The following is a 22,228-nucleotide window of genomic DNA, read 5'->3' as shown; positions in this document are numbered from 1 at the left end:
GCGTCTACGGGAGATGACAATTCGTTCCTTTACTTATTCGGTAAGTTGGAGGAAGATCGACCGTTCACATTACACTACAGGACTACTACCTCACTTGATTTAAAATTTTGTTTTTAATTTTATTTAATTTTTTGAAGCAGTTTGCAAATTCTCCTGTAGCTTTTTGAAAGGGGGGGGGGGGGTAGTTGCAATGTTTGTAGCTAACTGGTCTTAGAAGATGGGGTGCCAGTCTTTTTTGTGTTCTCATTTTCTTAGACCAGTAAACTACAGATATGCAGAAAGTATCAATGTTATGAGAACCAATGTCTTGTTTAAGTTGTTTTTGTGAAATACCACTGTCAGGGGATGACCATTTGATTCTGAAAGGGGGGGGGGGGTTGCAGATTTTGGAAATAAAAATCTATCCTTGACAGTGGCGAATCCAGGAATCTTGAAAGGGGTCGGGGTAAGGGCCCACGGCCACACCAAAAAAAAAAAAAAAATTGATTTATTAAATCTTATGTGTATTTTGGACACAAAAGGGTGGGCGGTCCTCCTGCCCCCTTTAAATCCGCCAGTGCTTGATCATCTTGAAAATAATAATCTGTCCTTGACTAGCATGAAGAATAAATAATCTGACTAAAAAAAATTGTCAACCACCTCAAAAATGAATGGTCCTCCCCAAACGATTACATGTGTAGTACATGTGCCACTGGTACTATTTCATGCATGGCCGTGCACAGCCATACATTTTCAGTTGGGGGCACTATCAACTACCAAAAATTCCTTGACAAGCAAAAAAACCAAAAAAAAAACCAAAAAAAAAAACAAAAAAAACAAAAAAGGTCATGACATTTTTATTGAGGAGGCACAAGCTAGAAGTAGCTAAATTTTCTATAGTCATCTATATATTGGCAAAATTATTTGGGGGGGGGGGGCATGGCCCCCCCCCGGTTCCTACGGCCATGCATGTAATTATTACACTGGTACTATTCACGTAATCATAACATTGGTACTATTCATATAAACATGACATTGGTACTATATGTAAAATCCTGACATTGTTTGGATATGGAAAATGGAACACAAAAAAATAGACTACATCAGTTTTATTCTTGTCTTGAAAAAGACTGTATACAATAACATTACAATCATTAGCAGATCGCAATAACAAGTTCTACAGCACCCTCACTGTACTAAATACAGAGAAACAATCAACGTTCAGTTTGTTCAATTAGTTTACTTTGAATGTCACAGATATCTATTCACTTCTTTATGTTATCATTGAAATTCTATCCGATCAAAATTAATTTCTTCCTGTGTGCTTAAAAATATCTCCAAATTCCAACTGTGAGTTTGTGCTTTTCTGTTTTGAAGACCCCCCCCCCCCCCCTTCAATTAACTCTGCATTGATCCACCCCAGCTGTTTTCATTGATCCATCTCTTGTTATTATAGAAAAGCTGGTTCCTCCTCCTCTCTAACTCCACTCCCCCACCCCTCTGTATTTCATTGATCCACCTCTCTGTTTTCATTGATCTGCCTCTAGTTGCTGTAGCAGTTATTTCCCCCTCCTCTCTAACTCCCCTCCCCCAACCCCTCTATTTTATTGATCCACCTCTCCGTTTTCATTGATCCGCCTCTAGTTGCTGTAGAAGCTGGTTCCTCCTCCTCTCTAACTCCCCCTCACTGACATCACTGTCTGAGGATCCATTGTCTCCTCCCTAAAATTTAAATGAATCAAGAAGTTTATAGCTACCACACATAAACACTGATATAGCGATTTTACTGATATAAGGATCCTAGGCAAAATTCTTAACAATCCTTTGTAGAATTTCATGGTTATAATGAACTCTGATATAATGAATTTATGGATATAGTGAACTGGTTTAATGTCCTGCACAGGTTAAAAATAATGATATTTGCCTCTTTCATAGCGAATTCTTAAGATTTCCAAATCTTAAATATTGAACAGATATTATTTTTGTAAGTACTTTGTATTCAGATTTGAAATTCAGTTCATCAGAAAATTTTAGCAGCCTAAAGTAAGTTTTGTATTGTATATTCCCCTGAACATATTCAGTTGTGATACTTGAAGGAAAACATTTACTGTACGTATACATATATTAGCGTATTCAAAATTTAGTGCAGTCTCTGGGCATGGAGTTGTTGGCGTAATCATAAATTAGCGCTACACATGTCAGTGCTGTATATTGTATACAAATGATATCTTAGCAGTATTCATAACTTAGCGCATTGTTGTCTGTGCCAAAGCCACTAAAATATGAAGCCCGCTTTTTTAAGTACACATAGAGTATATTGCCAATACCCTATACAGGTGACTCTCGATTTCTCGAAGTTCAGGGGACCATAAGAAAAGTTCGGGAGATAGAAAGTGAATAAAATCCGGAATCTGCAGTTCCGATCATCATTGTTCTACTATTATAGATACCGGAAGTATATGCTAATAATGCTATTGCCCGTTTACATTCGTATTTTACAGGAAATTCACTTGATTTCAACAATGATTGTATTTGGAATAAATAAAATGATTTCTTGTTGTTTAAATAGACTTTGAGAGCTTGAATACTGTTTGATATCTCCATATTTCATTCTTTGTTCTCATTTCATGATTACATGAAACCTGAATAGCAATTGTCGATGTGGCTATTCCCCGGGTTTGATCGAGTCCTTCACCAGATTGCTCGTAATCAGTAGGTCTATTCAATTCTTGAGATAGGATTTCTTGTGCAATGCATTGCAATGTTTGCCATCCTGGTATTGTGTAGACTCTAATAAAAAGTTCATAATATTAGCAAAATTACTGACACATCTCTAAATTATTTTCTCAAAATTATCGTCTCGCTCTCAAGTCAGAATAAGTAGTGAAACGATTTGTTTATAATATACCTATTAACCAGTTAATTATATCAACACTCGGACGACCCATAGGTGTAGTGTAATCTATGTAAACACCTAATTAACACGTTCATGTCAGCCCCAGGCGTTCACTGTTATCCAGGTAAGTCCAAGCTGCGTTAATTTTACGCTTGATTGGTGTATATACATGTGCAATCAAAACTTAGAGAGATAGAGAGTAAAAAACAATGAAATGTGTGTAACGGGACCCAGGTCTTGGTTTGAGATAGAGAACTTCAAGAGATAGGAAGTTCGAGAGATAAGGAGTAAATTTGTTTAGTTATATAGAGAAAAAAAAAACGGACTGGAGGTTCACTTCAAGAGATCGAGAAACTTTGAGAGATCGGTGTGCGAGCCATCAAGAGTCACCTGTATATACTTTAACAAATTTGTCATACAGATATAAAAAATTACGGATATAGCACAGTAAATTCACCAGTCCCCAGGACTTCACTATAGCCAAGTTATAACCAAAAGAGAGAACAGAGAAGTACTGAGTTCACAGACACACAGACCTTTGTTTTCCTGCGTTTTTTAGGTTTACTGGTGCTGGGTGTCTTCTGTCTCTCATCATCTTCACTCGCGCTGGATGCCTGAATAGAAATAGATATCAGAAAGTGTTGGATGCCAGAGAAAATACCTATATTTAGAGTTTATTTATATTCACACTGGTGCCTGAATACTAGCTGCAAATTAAACACATTAAACACAGATTCAATTAAAAAAATCACATGCACCCCATGATACAAAATTTAGGAACATTCTTATACTAATTTTTTTAGGGATGAATTCTGTCCCTTTTCCTTCAGTGAGAGAGTTAAAGCTGAACACGATTCGTAAAAGGAAGAGAGGTATCTTGTCCACCATATTTTTTCTCAAGACTGTCCTTTTTAAATTGCTATATAAGCCTCAGCTTTGTTCACGGTTCAATGTATTTTGCTTCACAGATTCTACTGCATGAGCACATGTCTCTGTCAATGTCATTGTGATATACATGTACTTGGGCGTGACAAAAATGACTTCCATATGCCTCTGCCATGTCAGGAAAAAAGTTATCAAAAGATATTAGATATCAACTGCACAGGTGAATGCATTACAAAGTGAAATAAACACAAATGTACCTTCTGATCAATGAAATAAAATGTAAACAAAAAGGACAACGTGAGATATACATGTACTACATGCCACAGCGACCAGCTAAAAGCCATCATGTGTTACAAATGCAAAGGGTTTATATACTCCACTGCTGATAATGGAGATAGGAAAAATAATATGGCGTATGCCTATTTACGAGTCCTGTTCAGCTTTAAGACAAGTTGAAGGCCTAAATCTTAAAACTTAGCATTATTACATTTTACTTACACTGTGTGACACATGTTTCTTTTTCTTTGATTTCTTTTTGTGTTTTTTCTTGTCTTTTTCCTCCTGATCTGACTCTGGTTGAACACGCTTCTTTTTGTCCCGGTCCTCGTGGTCTGAATCTGGGACATTACTGGGTGACCTTGACCTTGATTCAGAGCGATTTTTCTTCTTTTTCTTAGATTTATGTTTGGATGATGATCGTATAGATGCTGTTTCATTGTCAGATTCACTTTGCTGTCAAAAAGATTTAAGGTTCTACAGTCTGGAATTTCCAGAGGTAAATTAAAGTAAATAAGAAAATAACACTTAGCACAGCATAAGTACTTACAGATCTGGATCTAACACAGTATGGGTACTTACAGATCTGGATCTAACATAGTATGGATACTTACAGATCTGGATCTAACACAGTATGGGTACTTACAGATCTGGATCTAACACAGTATGGGTACTTACAGATCTGGATCTAACACAGTATGGGTACTTACAGATCTGGATCTAACATAGTATGGATACTTACAGATCTGGATCTAACACAGTATGGATACTTACAGATCTGGATCTAACACAGTATGGGTACTTACAGATCTGGATCTAACACAGTATGGGTACTTACAGATCTGGATCTAACACAGTATGGGTACTTACAGATCTGGATCTAACAAAGTATGGGTACTTACAGATCTGGATCTAACACAGCATGGATACTTACAGATCTGGATCTAACACAGCATGGGTACTTACAGATCTGGATCTAACACAGTATGGATACTTACAGATCTGGATCTAACACAGTATGGATACTTACAGATCTGGATCTAACACAGTATGGATACTTACAGATCTGGATCTAACACAGTATGGATACTTACAAATCTGGATCTAACAAAGTATGGGTACTAACCCACCTAGATCAGACACAGTATGGGGTACTTACAGATCTGGATCGAGATCGTTTATGTTTCTGTTTCCTCTTCTTCCTCTTGGCATGGTGGTGACTACAAGCATCCTCTAGCAGTACCTGATACTCCTTAAACAGTCGAATCCTCTCAGACTCCAGTGTGATAGCCTCAAACACTGCCTCTCTTTCTAGCTTGTCCTTAACCTGAAACCAAAAACATTATTACTAGCAGGGCTGTATAAAAATTTATCAACCATTGGCATTTCATGATTTTGAAATATCCCTTAAGGAAAAAGAGCTAAATAAATTGTCAACTTTCCAAAAATTAAAATCCTGTGTTAGTGCACCTTTCTTAGAAATTGAAGAGAAAAGTGTAAGAAGCACACTTGTTCAAAAAAAAGGCAATTATAATATTCATGTCGTTATGTATTTTATATTACGTATTGTCTACCATTATGGATTAAATGTTACGTATTTTATACCATATAACGTCTATTATTATAGACTTAATAAATGATAATTTCCTACCTCCTCCCATTTAGTGTCAGGCTCTATCGCCGGGGTGATCTGTTTCAGCGCTGTCCTGAACTGACTTTCCAGCTTACGCAGCTGAAATCAATGAAACAAAGAATAAAGTGTATATAATATCTATAAATTCAGGAAAGCTTCCATATCTACTATTATCCCAATTAGTCCAAGAAAGAAAAATATATTGTGGAACTTTGAATCAACATTTACATCATGTTTTACAAGGATTATAAGAATATGTCAAATAAATTTTGTGTTCACAATGTTGTCAATTCTCTGGATGCACCATTATACTGATATCAGAAATGCACACAATCAAACCTAATTATCCAGAACTCAATGGGACGGTAATTAAAATTACCTTCCTTTAGACTAAAACAGTAATTAAAATTACCTTTCTTGCTTCTTCCTTCAGTCTTTCTTTCTCTCGAGCTTCAGCTTTCTCTATTAACTAAAAAGACAAACATCATGTAATGTGATATTAACAACTCTGTACAGAAACCATTAAAAAATATACTTTAGAGAAACTTCAGTTTTCTTTTAAGAATCTTGCATGAAAAATCCTGAAAAGAAAGTTTGTAAACTTTTTTTTTACCTATGGTATATATGTAAGCATTATACTTACACTGTTATATGTGAGTTTGATGTTCCCTGTATCAAGACTCGTAGCTCTCCGGTCCGAGGCAATCTGGGCGGCAAAATCCTCAAACAGTGTACTAACCTCGACAAGGAAACCTTTCTCCTACAGAAATAAATCAAAATAGAATTTGTAAATAAGACAAATATTTAAACAAAATCAGCCAGGTTCAGAAACAAATCAACATGTCATAAGTGACTCATAAATTATACTGAAAAGTAACGGTACTACAAAGTCTGCAGGGTCATTTCAACATATGGTAAACATACTTATAGGAAAGATCATGGACGAATAATTTTGATGTGCTATAAATGTGATCCTTTACAAAATATACAGGGAACAAAAATCACTGTGCTAAAAGCATGAATTCATTATAACCACTTTTGCTTTAACTATGGTTTACTGTACTAGAATGTGACTCACGAACATCATCTAACAATGACAATATGAAAATCAAACTACAAAAAAATTAAAATTGGTTAGGTTAAGTTAACACAACTTTTTTGCGGCTACTAGCATTAGAGCTTACCTTCAGGATTTCTTTGACAATTTTCTTCTCATCATGGAATCTAGCTTTAAGATCTTCCACGTAAAACTTGAATAGATCCAAGGGAGTAGATCCTAAAATAATATTAAATAATACATTAATGATAATTCCAAATAAATAGTAAATCATGCCTATGGACTACAATGTTCACCAGTGCTTTCTGTCAATGTAGCTTCATTACATGAGATGCATTTAACCTATATACCAACTCTTTATCTTGACCTAATGACTTTTCCTACATCAATTAATTTGGCTGTGACAGATTTACTCTTAAAACCTGTGAGTGATCTGGTTGTGACTACTGTGTTGGTTCTGACAGATCATTCTCTGGCTGTAATTGACTGGCCTGGTTGTGGTTGGCAGACAAAACTGTGACTGATACATGTATACATGTATTATATTGGGGCTGACCTTATTGTAACCGACTGACCTACTTTTTGACCTAGTGACCTGGTTGTAACTTTTGTCTTGGTTCTGATTGACTGATGGCAATTGCAATTAAATGAAACGATTTATTTCATCTGACAGATAACCAGAACTGGTTATTAGCACTAAAAAGGTTGAGGCTATGGACCTGTTTGAAGTTTTCTTATCTGGTCAACACTATGTATCTAGTTGAACTGGTCAACACTATGGACCTATAGTTATCTAGTTAAACTGGTTAACACAATGGATCTAGTTCAGGTATCTACTTGAACTGGTTAACACAATGGACCTATAGTTAAGGTATCTGGTTGACACCGTCAACACTATGGACCTTATTAAGGTATTCTTACCTGGTTGTCCGAGCATGTTGGTGAAGCGGACGTCCTGACTGATGATTCGGTACAGGTCCATCCATAATGACATGGAGTTCAACTTTCCCTGCTCATGTAGCTCATCCAGAAGGACCTAAATAAATCAAAAGACAAACTTAAATAATAAAAACCACTCTAAATATACAGTTAGAAAGATGGCCAATAAATTTTAGTTCTATCAATCATAATTTTGTACTCAATTATATGTACTTCTATAAAAACATCCTTTAAAGAGCTCATACTGTGGTTTCATCATTATTTATGGAACACCATTTTTCGTGGATTTCGTTGTCGAGTCGATCCACAAAATCAAATGTTCATCGAAGTTTGGTGCCTCCATTTTGATTTACGATAAACCTTTAAAAAGCCTATCAGCTTTCACGACTTTCGTTAATATATGTGAATATCCCCCCCCCTTTCCCCAACAGGTTGGCTTTATAAACGTATTTTATCATTTTAAAGAATATTTTTTTTAAATACTGTTAGATGATTATCTGGCAATTTTTAGCAAAATATATTTAAATATTCTGCACGGAGATAAACAAACAAAGTGTATGTAGAACCGCGGTTCATATACTAATCAGTGGTATAATACAAAGGATGATAAATAATCAGGTTTAAATGTGTAAATTTGTTATTCTCAAACAATCTAACGGTCCAACACCAATTATCACCAACACAATGAAAACAAAAATTAGAGTAAAATAAAAATTTCGGTAGATATAATTAATTACTCTCTGTTCATAACTGGCTTAAAAATACCAAAATTATAAACACAATTTTATGCTAATTTGACTTTGAAACAATTTTTTGTTACACATGAAAAAGTGGGTACATGTATGTATGTTTGGAAGTCCTGCCGTTTTGAAGCCCTTCAAGGCTTGTTTGTCATCCATTTTGCATGTTTAAGCGTTGTGTCGTATCCAGCAAGTGTGGATGTGTTTGTTCAGAGATCTACAAACAAGGGGGTCTGGATGTCTCTGTCAAGTCCACAAACAACACGCTGTGCATGTGAAAAAAATCTCTAACACCATTTTGTAAATTTAAGTACTTAATTATTTTTGTTACTTTTTAATACCCTGGTGCCAACTAAATTATCGTCCGTATGTGCGCCTAAAAGATAAAATCCAAATTGTCTTAATATTTTATGATACTTGCACACCTTTTAACCGAAACGTTGATTAAATTAAAGTCTATTTTAATTAATTGTTTTTAATAATCTGTTTCAATGTCCGATATTTAATTTGGCACTTGAGATCACAGTCTTACAATGGAGACGGTGTATGGAATTCCTCACCTTTTACTGTTATACCATGTACACTGCGTTGTAAACGCTTGAAGGTTCCGACTTTAAAAATACAGTAGAGTAAAATATAAAGAATAAATTAAAGAGTTGTCACCTGTAAGTAATTGTTTTAAAATATTAACATACTCTTAACATTGTAAATGGCGTGAAGATTCCCGCTGAAGCATACAGAGAGTGAAAAAATTAAAAGGTGGTTTTTTTGATATGATCATTATCCACGAATTTACGCATCCTCGAAACAGTGATTTTTACTAAATCCACGAAAATTGATGCCCACGAATATTAATGAAACCACAGTATTATTCATAGGAGAAATAACTTGAGAGTAATACAGAAATACTGTATGTGTACTTAAAAAAGATGGCTTCATATTTTAGTGGCTTTGGCACAGACAATGATGCGCTAATTCATGAATACCGCTAAGAAATCATTTATAAATACTATACATACAGCATGGACATGTATAGCACTAACCATGATTTCGCCAACAACTCCATACCCAGTGATTGCGCTAAATTTTGAATACGCCAATTTATGTACACGTACAGTAAAATAACCAACAAATATTTTTATTCATTAAATAACTGATAATGTCTCTAGAGAAAACAAAATGAACAGAAGAAATTCAGACCAACTGTAGGGTAACTACATGTATGTGCACTGTTCAATTCCAATAATTGAAATTTTCTGTCTGGCATTCCTTATTCTGATGTACCATCAAATAACCTGGAAGTCTTTCTACTACAGACAACTAATGCTAATTCTAACTAATAACACCATTCTACCAATGACAACTACCCAGAAAGCCCTCTTTACAACTGACAACTAACCAGAAAACTGTCTTGATATTAATGTCTATTAAACCAGGAATCTTTTTTTTTAACTTATTACTTACCACAAAGCCCTCTTTATTACAGACAACTAAGCAGGAAGTCCTCTCTAATACAATGGGTCTCATTTTATCAGATAATGGTATAAATGATATAACCTATAATAACTGACCACTAACTACTAATCCCTATCCACTACAGACAACTAACCAGGAAGCCTTCTCTGTTTTTCCTTTGCTGTCTTTTGCCCCTTCGTCGTTCTCGTTCCTTTTCATCATCGTTCTCTTGCTCCAACAAACGGATGTGTTCCTCAAAGCAAATCAGGGCATCTTCCTTGTCCATATCTGTCAAAAAAAAAAAATAGATCCTGTTACATGTACTATTAAGATAATCTGAAATCTCTACTATTTATAATTCTATGATGGGTTATACTCATAAGCAAATTTTACAAGAAAATTCTGGAAAACTTAAATGGGTGTATTATGAATTGCTTAAAAATTACATTTCACAAAAAATGTTGGATCTGTTCCATAAATGAATGCTCAGTAAAAGTATGGTTTCCTTTATCAATTTTCTATCAGAGATTCACTATCTTTTTATTTGATTCCTGTGTATCTTATTGAGTTGTCTTAATATCAGTGACCTCTGACCTTGATGCACCTTCTACATAGACCAAGGTCCAGTGTATCACAGTTGTCCAACACTTGGGATGTCTATGACTTTGAGGTATTTACTATGTAGATCTGGGCCTATCTGAGTCACCTCTGATCATGTCATACAGAAAACCATGAGATACTTACTATGTAGATCTGGGCCTATCTGAGTCACCTCTGATCATGTCATACAGAAAACCATGAGATACTTACTATGTAGATCTGGGCCTATCTGAGTCACCTCTGATCATGTCATACAGAAAGCCATGAGATACTTACTATGTAGATCTGGGTCGTCGGTGAATCGTGGATTGTCTAACAACATTTGTGATGCCTCGGACCATGTCGTACAGAATGTCAGACTGGGCATACTGTCCAGGATCTCAGTGAACACTTTAGTATTCCTCTTCCTTAGAGACTTAGATTCCTCCTGTTAGAAGTCAAATATTTACATCTCATATCCTTAACATTAGTTACTAGAGTTTATAATTCCTCCTGTTAGAAGTCAAATATTTACATCTCATATCCTTAACATTAGTTACTAGAGTTTATAATTCCTCCTGTTAGAAGTCAAATATTTACATCTCATATCCTTAACATTAGTTACTAGAGTTTATAATTCCTCTTGTTAGAAGTCAAATATTTACATCTCATATCCTTAACATTAGTTACTAGAGTTTATAATTCCTCCTGTTAGAAGTCAAATATTTACATCTCATATCTTCTACATTAGTTAACTAGAGTTTATAATTCCTCCTGTTAGAAGTCAAATATTTACATCTCATATCCTTAACATTAGTTACTAGGGTTTATAATTCCTCCTGTTAGAAGTGAAATATTTACATCTCATATCCTTAACATTAGTTACTAGAGTTTATAATTCCTCCTGTTAGAAGTCAAATATTTACATCTCATATCTTCTACATCAGTTACTAGAGTTTATAATTCCTTCTGTTAGAAGTCAAATATTTACATCTCATATTTTGACATTAGTTACAAATTCTGGGATCCTCCCCTTTATCTACACTTTTCCCTGTACCTTTTCTTTCTTTGCCAGCATGTGGACGACATCATCAAAGATCTCTCGTCGGTCCCGGTCATCAACACGGCGCCAGACATCCTGGTCCCCAAACAAATCATCTGCCTTCCTGTGTTAAAAAAAGAAAATATTTCAATAAGAAATCACTCTGTGACTTGTATACCACCGACAACCAACAAAAAAATTGAGTCCTGCTGAACCAAGCTCTATATATAATCAAGGAAGGATGTGTCTACACACACTTACCAATACTTCACACCAGAGTTCATTTTATCAGCGTGAAGTAGGAAGTGTTCTAGGTCCTCCTACAGGGACTTACCAATACTTTACACTAAAGTTCATTTTATCAGTGTAAAGTAGGAAGTGTTCTAGGTCCTCCTACAGGGACTTACCAATACTTTACACTAAAGTTCATTTTATCAGCATGAAGTAGGAAGTGTTCTAGGTCCTCCTACAGGGACTTACCAATACTTTACACTAAAGTTCATTTTATCAGCGTGAAGTAGGAAGTGTTCTAGGTCCTCCTACAGGGACTTACCAATACTTTACACTAAAGTTCATTTTATCAGTGTGAAGTAGGAAGTGTTCTAGGTCCTCCTACAGGGACTTACCAATACTTTACACTAAAGTTCATTTTATCAGTGTGAAGTAGGAAGTGTTTTAAGTCCTCCTACAGAAACTTACTAATACTTTACACTAGAGTTCATTTTATCAGTGTGAAGTAGGAAGTGTTCTAGGTCCTCCTACAGGGACTTACCAATACTTTATACTAGAGTTCATTTTATCAGCGTGAAGTAGGAAGTGTTCTAGGTCCTCCTACAGGGACTTACCAATACTTTACACTAGAGTTCATTTTATCAGTGTAAAGTAGGAAGTGTTCTAGGACCTCCTATTGGGACTTACCAATACTTAACACTAGAGTTCATTTTATCAGCGTGAAGAAGGAAGTGTTCTAGGTCCTCCTTGGCCTGTTTAGCTCGCAGTCTCTGCTCCTCCTACAAAAACAGGCACCAGCTTAGCTATAAACACTCAGTCATTTATGTCTTATCTAAATCTCTCAAAGAACCAGAATTTTGACTATCACTCCCTCTGAAGCATACAGGTAAAAGGTTACATGTATTTCAACATGTTTACAAGAAAATGAATACTAGTTTTAATATCAACAGTGTCCACAATTGCAGTAGTGAAGATTTTAGTAATTGTTCATCTTCTAGAAACCAAATGTTTATACTCAAATACACAAACTAGCATGGTACCCACTGAAAGATACATGCTTACTGTAAGATTGCATGATGGGACCCAATGAATGATAAATTTTAAGACTCAAAGAACAAAACTCTTAAGATCTTGTGATGGGAATTTTATGAGATAACACAAAAGCCTCTGAGTGTCCCTATTATTTACCTTTTCCTCCTTCGCCCTCTTTGTTTTGTACTCGTTAAAAGCTTGTTTTCTTTCATTAAGCTGTCTGAGAGCGCCGTAACGAGGGTCGTTAACGATCAACTTCAGGGCCTGCTCCCAGCTGGCATTAGATGATACACCCTGAATAATATATATGTATATTCAGATACATTTGATATTAATGTTATTAAGGTTAAAACAAAGAATAAAGTTATTATGTGCAGTGGCCTAAAAATTTCCTAGCAGATCTATTTATAAAGTCACAATCAGTCAAGTTACACACCAAACTTTTACATTAGGCCACAGCCAGTGATATCTGTGTTTTCAGTGAAAATTACATGTACATAACATGTAGGTCACAGTAATTACTGTAAACCTATTACATTTGGTTGTGTATTCTATTTTGCACCTTTCGTGGAAAGTAGCTTCCACTAAATAAGTACATCGCTAAAAGTCTTGTGTATGCATATTGATATAAAAGGCTTTCAGAATTCAATAAATCAAATCTACGTTAACTTGTTAAAAACTCAATTTCTGCCAAATATCGTACAGGCTAACTAAATTAAATTTACAGTACTCTGTGTTTTATGTGTCAGATTTTAACATTATCAAATAGTTTGAGTTATCTTTATAATTTTCAGCATGTTTAGTGTCATTAATTGAGTTCTTCTTATCATTATTTTCTAAGTGTCAGACCTTTTCTTTGAGCAGACTCTTAAATGCCTCCATTGCTTCCTTTTTGTTTTTGAAGACAAGGGGGACAACCTCCTTTTTGGGTTTTTCCTCCTCTTCATCACTCAACCTACAAGAGAAAAGTTAAAAGAAAATCAGAAAACAACCCTATTATATAAATAAATAATAATGGAAATGTTTATTAGAAGGCAAGAACTAAAAAGGAAGATCCCTGATCTGCATGGTCCCCCCATGTAAAGGGTGTTAAGAAAGTTCAGTCCACATTTTCCTTTTCATTTTAAAAGCAAATACAATGAAAAAATATTTAAAATTTGTAATATCTTATGTCCAGAGAGGTCACTCTTGCTAAAAAGGAACAAGTTACTGTGCTTTATTTTCACTAGTCAGTAAAAAATCCCAAAAATAACCAATCCTAAATCTTCATCAAAATGTCTAGGAAATTTATCATTTGTGATATTGAAGATGTACATATTTTCATTTGAAAACAAAACTCCTACAGCTTTCTCCTAAAAACTTTTTTGCTATAAATTGAAAGCATAATCTATTGACTTTGTCAAACTGGAAAATTGATCTCTTCCATTAAACCCTATTTTGAAATTTTCAGAAATATTGCACTGTGGAACAAACTTTCTTAACCCCCTTTATTTGATATAACATACTTATTCTCTTTGACCTCCTTCTCCACTTTGACAGATGGAGCGGGGGGAGGAAGTTTAATGGACGCCAAAGTTGCCTGCATGGCAGCCTGGATAGCAGAGGACGGTTTGTCTGGTTGTCGTGGTAACGTGATACTGCCCTGGGTGGCAGGCAATGGTTTGGCGGGCTGCTGTGGCAGTGAGACACCACCACCAGCAGGGGGCACTGCTGCTGATGTAGGGGGCGCTGTGATCACCCCTCCAGCATCTCCACCACCACCAACACTGAAATAACACACAACTGTCATCTCACTGATCTAGAATGGCTCTAAACATCAAAACCAGTGGATTAGCTTTTTCCCTATAATCCCACTAAGTAACTTAACTTTACAGTACAGAGGCACAGATCTAAGAATAATTTGCCAAACTTTATCAAATTTAACAAAAAAAAAATTTCCAGACAAAATCAAACAGCATATCACACTTTAATTGTATTGAACTGTATGTAATTTGTATCACTTAAAGCAATCTTGTGTGATATTGTGATTGTGATGACTGTACAAACAATGCAGTAGAATATCTACCTTGAATCTTGTGTCTTCTTGGCAACCATCTCTACAAAGAATAAAAATTGTGTCACATCATAAGAAGGTTAAACTTGCTCTGAGGACAGATGGTGACTTCTCTATGAAGAAAATTTCTCCCTGAGAACCCATGGGTTATGTCCCCTGATACACATCATTACTTCTCCTGAGGACACATGGGTTACTTTCCCCTGAGAACACATGGGTTACTTCTCCTGAGGACGAATGTAATACCCTGCTGGGGACACATGGGTGACTTCTAAGGAGTCAAGGAATACCCTACCAAGATGACACATGGGTAACTTCCCCTAAGGACCCACTGGTAATTTCTGAGCATTAATGGACTCTCTTTCACTTACCCTCAAGCTCCTCCAACTCTTTTGGTTTTGTCCAGCGGGACTCCTTGGTCTGTGAATTGTGGAAGTAAATTTTACCCGAGTCTGACTTGTACTCCTTCCAGGGACAGTTAGAGAGCATAAGCTGTAATGAAAACATTTGTAATGAGAACATGTGTAATGAGAGCATTTGTAATGAGAACATGTGTACTAGAGCATTAGCTGTCATGTAAAGACTAAAAAACTTTAACATTCACTGCAGTCAAACATTACATGACCTTGAACTAAGAATAAATGACCCTGACACATTTTAACCCTGACCTCTGCCTTTGTCTTCAGGTCATCAGGTTTCTCCCAGCTGGACTGTTTAGTGATGTGATTGTAGTAGTAAGTCCGACCATCCGGAGCCTTGTGTTCTGTCCAGACCTTCTGTAACCATGGCAACACAAATACATTTTAATTTATAAAATGAAAACCTTTCACCAAAGTAAATGCACATGTTAAACTGATCATTTTTTTTTAATACACAGACTAAATTTTACAAATTAGCATATGTGGTAAATTTCATTAATGTATATAGGTTTTACTTAACCGACACACACCTTTTCCTGCTTGTCCCCCAGTGGGGAGTTAGAGGCAGAGCTTGTCTGTGAGACTGACTGGACCTGGGGGTTGCCTATCAATATACACCTCAACATGAAGTCTAGATAAACATGTTTGATAAAGAATCTATCTTCCATGCAACAATTGTATATATTGAAGAAAAGTTTTCAAAATTATTTATCTAACTTTAAAGTTCACTGCTTTGTTTCAAGAACTGATTGAAAGTAAGCAGATATAATACATCTACGGTTACAATAAAACTTGCTCAACAGTAAGTCCTGGGACGTGAATTTCTAGTTCATTGTGACAATTTTTTTATATCCTTACAAGACAGTGTTATGAAATGAGGTATTGGAAAAATCCATAACTTCTTTATAATTGAGATTTTCTTACATCCAAGTTTTTTTTATAACTGAGTTTTATATCTCAGTTTTTATAACTGAATTTTATACCTCAGTTTTTTTTATAATGAATTTTATATCTCAGTTTTTTATAAATGGGTTTTATATCCCAGTTCCTTATATCTAAGTTACTTATAAGCGAGTTTTACTGTATCGTCTTACTAGGTCCTGGTGTGGGAAAAGCTGGAGGCATCCCCATTGGAGGCATACCCCCTGGAGGGGGGTAGTGGGGAGGGGGAATATTTCCTGTCGGGGGTTGGAAACCTACAAACAGCAAAGCAGAGTTCTCCAATCACATGTAACAAATGATCTATTTATACAATTTTTAATCTCACATTTTTACAGAATTCAAACCCGTTATCAAAATTCATCACATTGGTTTTTTACTGGGGGGATGAAAGTGGGAGGGGCTAACAGAAAATACTGTTTATCACATTTATGACTTAAACAGACCTAATGGTTCTCATCATGTGGGGGAGAGGGGGGGGGGGCAACAGGAACACAGTATTAATAACATGCTATGACATAATTACCTGGTGGCCCTCCCATCATAGGTGGGGCTGACATGTCTGGGGCTCCCATAGGTGGGGGCATGAAATTGGCTCCTGGGGGCATCTGAAAAGAGTGATGTTCTCATTACAATAACCTTTATAGAATGCTCTGTAATTTACATGACTAACTTAAGCCTTAAGAACCAGTTTTAATATTTGAATTTGTGCTGTGCTTCACAGCATTGTAGCTGGGGATGGAGGTGGATGGGTGGGTGTGGGACACTATATTTTATTCTATTAGGTTTTTTTGATGTTGTTGATATGGAGCATATTTGATACTTTGGAGCTCTATAAATACATATTAGAATAATCATATGTCTTGAATACTCTATTAAAAGTTATATTTTCCATAATTTTTTGAATTATTTTGATTCAAGTTAAAATTATGGCTGGTATACATCTAAAATGAGCCAGTGACAAAATTTTTGTTGTCTTCATCATCAGTGAGACTGTTATCAAGAAATTTGTTTTTCACCATATTGTGATGTTCCTGCGTTTGGCCAAAAAATGCAAGTAAATTAAAAAGTAGGTAAAAATAACTACCTGGATTAGGTTTAAATTACTAGGTAGATATAAATAGTAACGTAGGTAAAAATAGTCTTTAGATTAGACCTGAACAGGTCCAGCACAAGCTCTTCATTAAGCTATATAGCTTGAATTAGCGATATATCTCTATTAAGCTTTTCAGAATTATTAGTTTGATTTAGCTATTTTATCACACTTTTTTCTTCAATGTGCCTTATTTTTGCAGCATGTACAAAAAGTTGCATCTTGGTGCAGTGATAGTATTTAAAATTTCGAACTCTTCTGAAAAGAATGCATATAAAAATTGCTCATCAAATTTCAACTCCTTGGGAGACTTTGTACTCAAAGTTGACTGTCAAAAAATGCATATAAATATCTTTATCAAGCTATTCGAATAGCTTAATAAAGCTATATAGCTAATATATAGCTAATTCAAGCTATTTAGCTAAATCAAAAGATTGTGCTGGACCTGCTTAGTACTGAATAATGTGTATACCTTTAACAAGACAATTAGACATGATTTCCCGAAAACCATAATGCTTGCTAAATAACCTATCCCATACGATGGCAGCCTATTCAAAAGTTTAATAACTTACGCCATAAGGTGGCGGCCTGATCATTGGGTTGGGAGGACCTGGTGGTCCGTTGTTCTGCTACAAAAGAAAACAAACTACAACTGAGGAAATTCTAACCAAAACAAGACCGGTACACCAATCTCACTTTCACGATGTAGATAATCATCTACCATATTTAATTACGTCGCTAATAAAGTATCTGGTCCAATCAGTACTTCTGTGTGATTATAAAACAATGCATTTGTGGACATGTATCAAATTTTATCATATATTTCTGGAGTGGAATATCACAAGCTCGACTTACCGCCATGTTTTAGATTTCTAATATAAAGAATTGTAACGCAAGGAATAATTTATCCCGGAATGTTCCAATAAGCTTAGCTTTTGAGGAAGGGAAAAGGGAAAAATAAAACTCATGGCACACATAAATTAATTGTAAATTCTTAGTAAGACAACCTGCTTCAAATATTAATCCAGTTGTTATTAGGCGGGGTGGGGTGGGGGGCTTGAGACGTGGGGTGAGGATGGGGGTGGGGGTGGGGTGGGGTGGGGAGGGGGCTTTAAGTTCCGAGGAAGCATGTGTACATGTAAATAGAAATTTAGCATGACTAAAATGAAGTCTTCTAAGAAGTGTCCCCATACAGGAGGTCCAAGGGCCTTAACGGTCACCTGAGTATAATACAGCCGCCTAGGCCCGCCTTATATGTGTAGAAATGCATGAAGAGGATTAAGTAAAAGAGTATAATACAACCCTATCAATTAAGGATCCATAGCATGGTAAATGATTTTAGACATGTAATAATACAGCATAAACTGACACTCATTAATTCTATCTTTATTTTTTCCCACGGGAGTTTGTATTAAAGGAGTGTTGGTAAATTGGATTCCCACAGGAAATATTTTTTAAAGACAACGATAGAATTGATGAACATAAATCACTGTTGCTTATTTAAATGGGGAATATAAATGCAAATAAAGTGTTCAATTAATTTATTTTGGCTTAATAAAATGTTACAAATTCTTGAATTGTTTACAAGTAGAGTAAAATGAAGCAGAATTCAATTTATTTAGTTTTAGATCAAAAGGCAGATCTTACTGCATAAAAATACCCGGAATTAGAACTCCTTAGTGTGCAGTGTAAAGAGGGCCCTTAAGAAGTCAATTAAAAAAAAACCCAACCGAATAGCATCAAAGTAAGCTCGATAATACCAAAGGTGGAATCATCATAGTTGTTACATCGCACCATTTATTGATAAAATCGACTTTGAAAACTAACGATAATATTTTTAAAGGGCAGTTTACTCCAAAACCATGTTAATGGTAAATGAGGTACAAAAACATATATATGCATATAATACTTATAATACAATGGGTTGAAGCAAGAAATGTGAATAAAGTCTAGCAGCTGCTAGAGGGAGAAGAGACCAGACAATTCATTTAGTTGTAAATGTACACAACCTTTTTTTTTTAAAATTTCAACATCTTTTGAGCACATAATTTCACAAAACTTCATAATATTTGGCTTACAACAAAATTTCTGACTCAAGAATTTTTCCCTCAAATATCCTAAAGCTTTACGTTCTAAAATTTATGCATGTACAGTAGTGGTATTCATCATGTTCATCGCCTATCTTTTACTATCGCACGAATTGCAAAGTCGTTCATTTATCTGTGTACAATTCAATCTGCCTGTTTCGATTGGGAGGTGGTGATTTCTTGTTCTAAGTTTTACAAGAATTTTCCTAATTTACATGATAACATAGATGTAAGTACGTTTCACACTCAAGAAAGTGTGCTACACCGAGATATTTCCGCTTGACTGTGTTTTAGTTACATTGGAATTTACAATTTGCTTTCTCTTTAACGTCTTTTATATCAAGATTGAATATGCATGAAAGATAGATATTTGAAGGAAAATATACAAGCCCCTATTAAAAAAAAATAAAATAGTGTTTGAAAATGCGAGAATTTAAAACTATAAAAGGTGGATTCGAACCACTACTCTATAAAAAGAAGGACTCGCGGTGTTAGTAGTAAGCGGCGATCCTGAGTGAATTTGAGCTATTCTGACTAAAAAAAATAGATGGTATGAATGTGAATCAGATTTTCTAATATAGGTTTTCCTTTTCTGTAGATTTTGTGAATTTCGGCCCCTGGGGCAGAAGTGCCCCTAAAAATCCTATTTTTAATTATTCCTTAGATCACAATCTATCAAAATATCATAATTTTATTTAGGAACAGGCCTGCCCTAAGGGACTTCTAGGCCAAAATTCATAAAAAATCAGTACTTTAACGGAGAAAATGTTGTTTTAGCCAACTTTGATGGTTAATTCTAAAAGTTGCAAATAATAAATTTCAGGTTCAAAATGCAAATTTAATTGAAAAATTAAGAAATTTTTACGATAGAAAATAACTAATAAAAATTGTTTTTAAATGTGACTTTTTCCAGGATATTGTTATCATCTGTAGGTCAGATTTTTTTTTTGGAAATTTGGAATACATTCTTTACAAATGTCGTTGATGTGGCATGAATTTTTTCCCAGATAGATATCGGAGTTCTTCCTACCGTTATTGTGTTGAAAGGAAGGATCTGAGTAGTGACACTACATCCTTTGTCTTCTAGATTCTAGATGGAAGTTTGTGACGGCTTCTTTTACACACCCTTTCCGCGGGTACTTTGGAGAATAACCGTCTTGTGGATATAGAAACAAGCGCTGATGGAGGTTATGCTTGAACAGTAGAACCATAGTATCTTGGACAAAACCATATATACATGTATGTAATGTCTAAGTTCTGGAGACCGCATGTAAGAAAAAGCCGGTGAAGAGATTAATTCTGTTTGGTAAGGGCTTTGGTATCTAGCTCCCATAAACGGCCAAAAAATGGTGTTTTCTTTTGTCATTTTCGGATATAATCGGAAGAAGCCCAAGTAATGATTCACGAATGTCGGAGCTAGTGTCTTTTGGCAGATTGGGCTAAGGTTGTTCTTGTATTCTCTCAGGACAAAGTAAGCTTCTCGATCTTTGCTGCACGGAGTGACCTCTATTGTTCGTTGAAAAATACTTAACGTAGATATATAATTAAGGTATTTTTGTCTTATTTTCATTTATCTTTTATTAACAAGTTGATATCTTATTATTAGAAACTCCAAAATACTTTTTGTACTGTATATTAAAAACAATCTTGCATTAATCTTTAATAGGGTCACCTGCGTCACGCACGTGCGTCGTGAGTTAACATTTGAACATTTTCAGCTTCTTCTCTGGAACCGCCGAGTCAATTTCAACCATGACCATAGGAACCGGCCGGGGGATGGGGAGGGCAATATATAGAATACTATAGAAAACATAGCTGCTATATGCTTGTGTCCCTCAATAATAACGTCTGATGACCTTTTTTTCTTTTTTTAATCAAGGAACTTTGGTAGTTGATGCCCCCCCCCCCCTACTGAAAATGTACTCCGCGACTCTAGATACAGCAGACGCTCTAACCACTGCGCCACGCGAGAGAGAGAGAGAGAGATTATTTGTTTGTTGTTTAACGACTCTCTCGAGAATATTTCACTCATATGGAGACGCCACCACTTCCTGTGGAGGGCTGCGAATATATACCTATACTCGGCACTTAGGGCCATTGAGCAGTGCGGGATCTTTTTCGTACCAACACCTACTGCGACAAGGGACCTCGGTTTATACGATCTCATCCGAAAGTCCCGTCTACACGTCACGAAGTGGTTTCGAACCCGCGACGTAAGGATCAGCTCCTTACTCCGCGACTCTAGATAGAGCAGACGATCTAACCACTGCGCCACGCGGGCGAGAGAGAGAGAGAGAGAGAATCATATTTTTAATTACGATGAAATGCTTCTTTTCTTTAATATGGGGATTAAAAGTTGAAAAATTGCAGAAAAAAATACATAACCCAACCCATTTTCTGCAATGAATGCAACCGTTAATCCCCGTATTTAAAATCAAATCAAATCAAATCACAACTGAGAGACAGTTTCCAGAATGTTCGTCTTCAAAACAAAAGCTCTTAATATTTGTGTTATTTTTTTTTGTCTTTGACATTTTCACCATAACTATTGTTTAGTTAATAAAAATATACACAATTCTATGCATTGATTAAACAAATTCTATCTACAGATCATGATCAGGAGCCGATCAGTAATTACGTAAAAAGGAAGCGTTAAATTTAAATATAATTTTTGATAAAGAAAGCCTATTAATTATGAGTACAGCAGTCCACGGAGAGCATCAAATGACAGAGAAAAATAACCAGCTATAACAAGCATTCTGAGAATATTGCATTAGCAATACTAGTCCCCTACCGGCAAGTGCATGTAATCTGGTTCCCGTTAAGAATTGAAAATGCCATAATTCTGTCAAAAATTAATGAAACGGGACGAAATGCGAACTTGATCTATAAC

General features: G+C 35.6%; 1 protein-coding gene across 1 annotated transcript; it reads right to left on the bottom strand.

Moving 5' to 3' along the window:
- Positions 1-1,073: 1,073 nt before the first annotated feature.
- On the bottom strand, positions 1,074-17,915 carry LOC133194196 (pre-mRNA-processing factor 40 homolog A-like). Its single transcript, XM_061330210.1, has 23 exons — positions 17,821-17,915; positions 16,682-16,763; positions 16,311-16,412; positions 15,747-15,820; positions 15,466-15,573; positions 15,169-15,289; positions 14,810-14,840; positions 14,250-14,510; positions 13,594-13,699; positions 12,901-13,038; positions 12,400-12,491; positions 11,497-11,605; positions 10,737-10,887; positions 10,015-10,148; positions 7,648-7,762; positions 6,854-6,945; positions 6,313-6,429; positions 6,082-6,138; positions 5,688-5,768; positions 5,196-5,363; positions 4,259-4,492; positions 3,412-3,489; positions 1,074-1,701 (listed from the first exon to the last, which is right to left on the bottom strand). The coding sequence occupies exons 1-23, from the start codon at positions 17,842-17,844 to the stop codon at positions 1,606-1,608; spliced, it is 2,571 nt and encodes an 856-aa protein (XP_061186194.1). The 5' UTR covers positions 17,845-17,915; the 3' UTR covers positions 1,074-1,605.
- Between the last annotated feature and the right edge of the window lie 4,313 nt (positions 17,916-22,228).

This window comes from Saccostrea echinata, unplaced genomic scaffold (genome assembly GCF_033153115.1).
Source record: "Saccostrea echinata isolate AGI-Se365-2 ecotype Australia unplaced genomic scaffold, CSIRO_AGI_Sech_v1 ptg000028l, whole genome shotgun sequence".
In the NCBI taxonomy this organism is placed as follows: Eukaryota; Metazoa; Mollusca; class Bivalvia; order Ostreida; family Ostreidae; genus Saccostrea; species Saccostrea echinata.
This window is presented reverse-complemented; position numbering and strand designations above follow the sequence as displayed.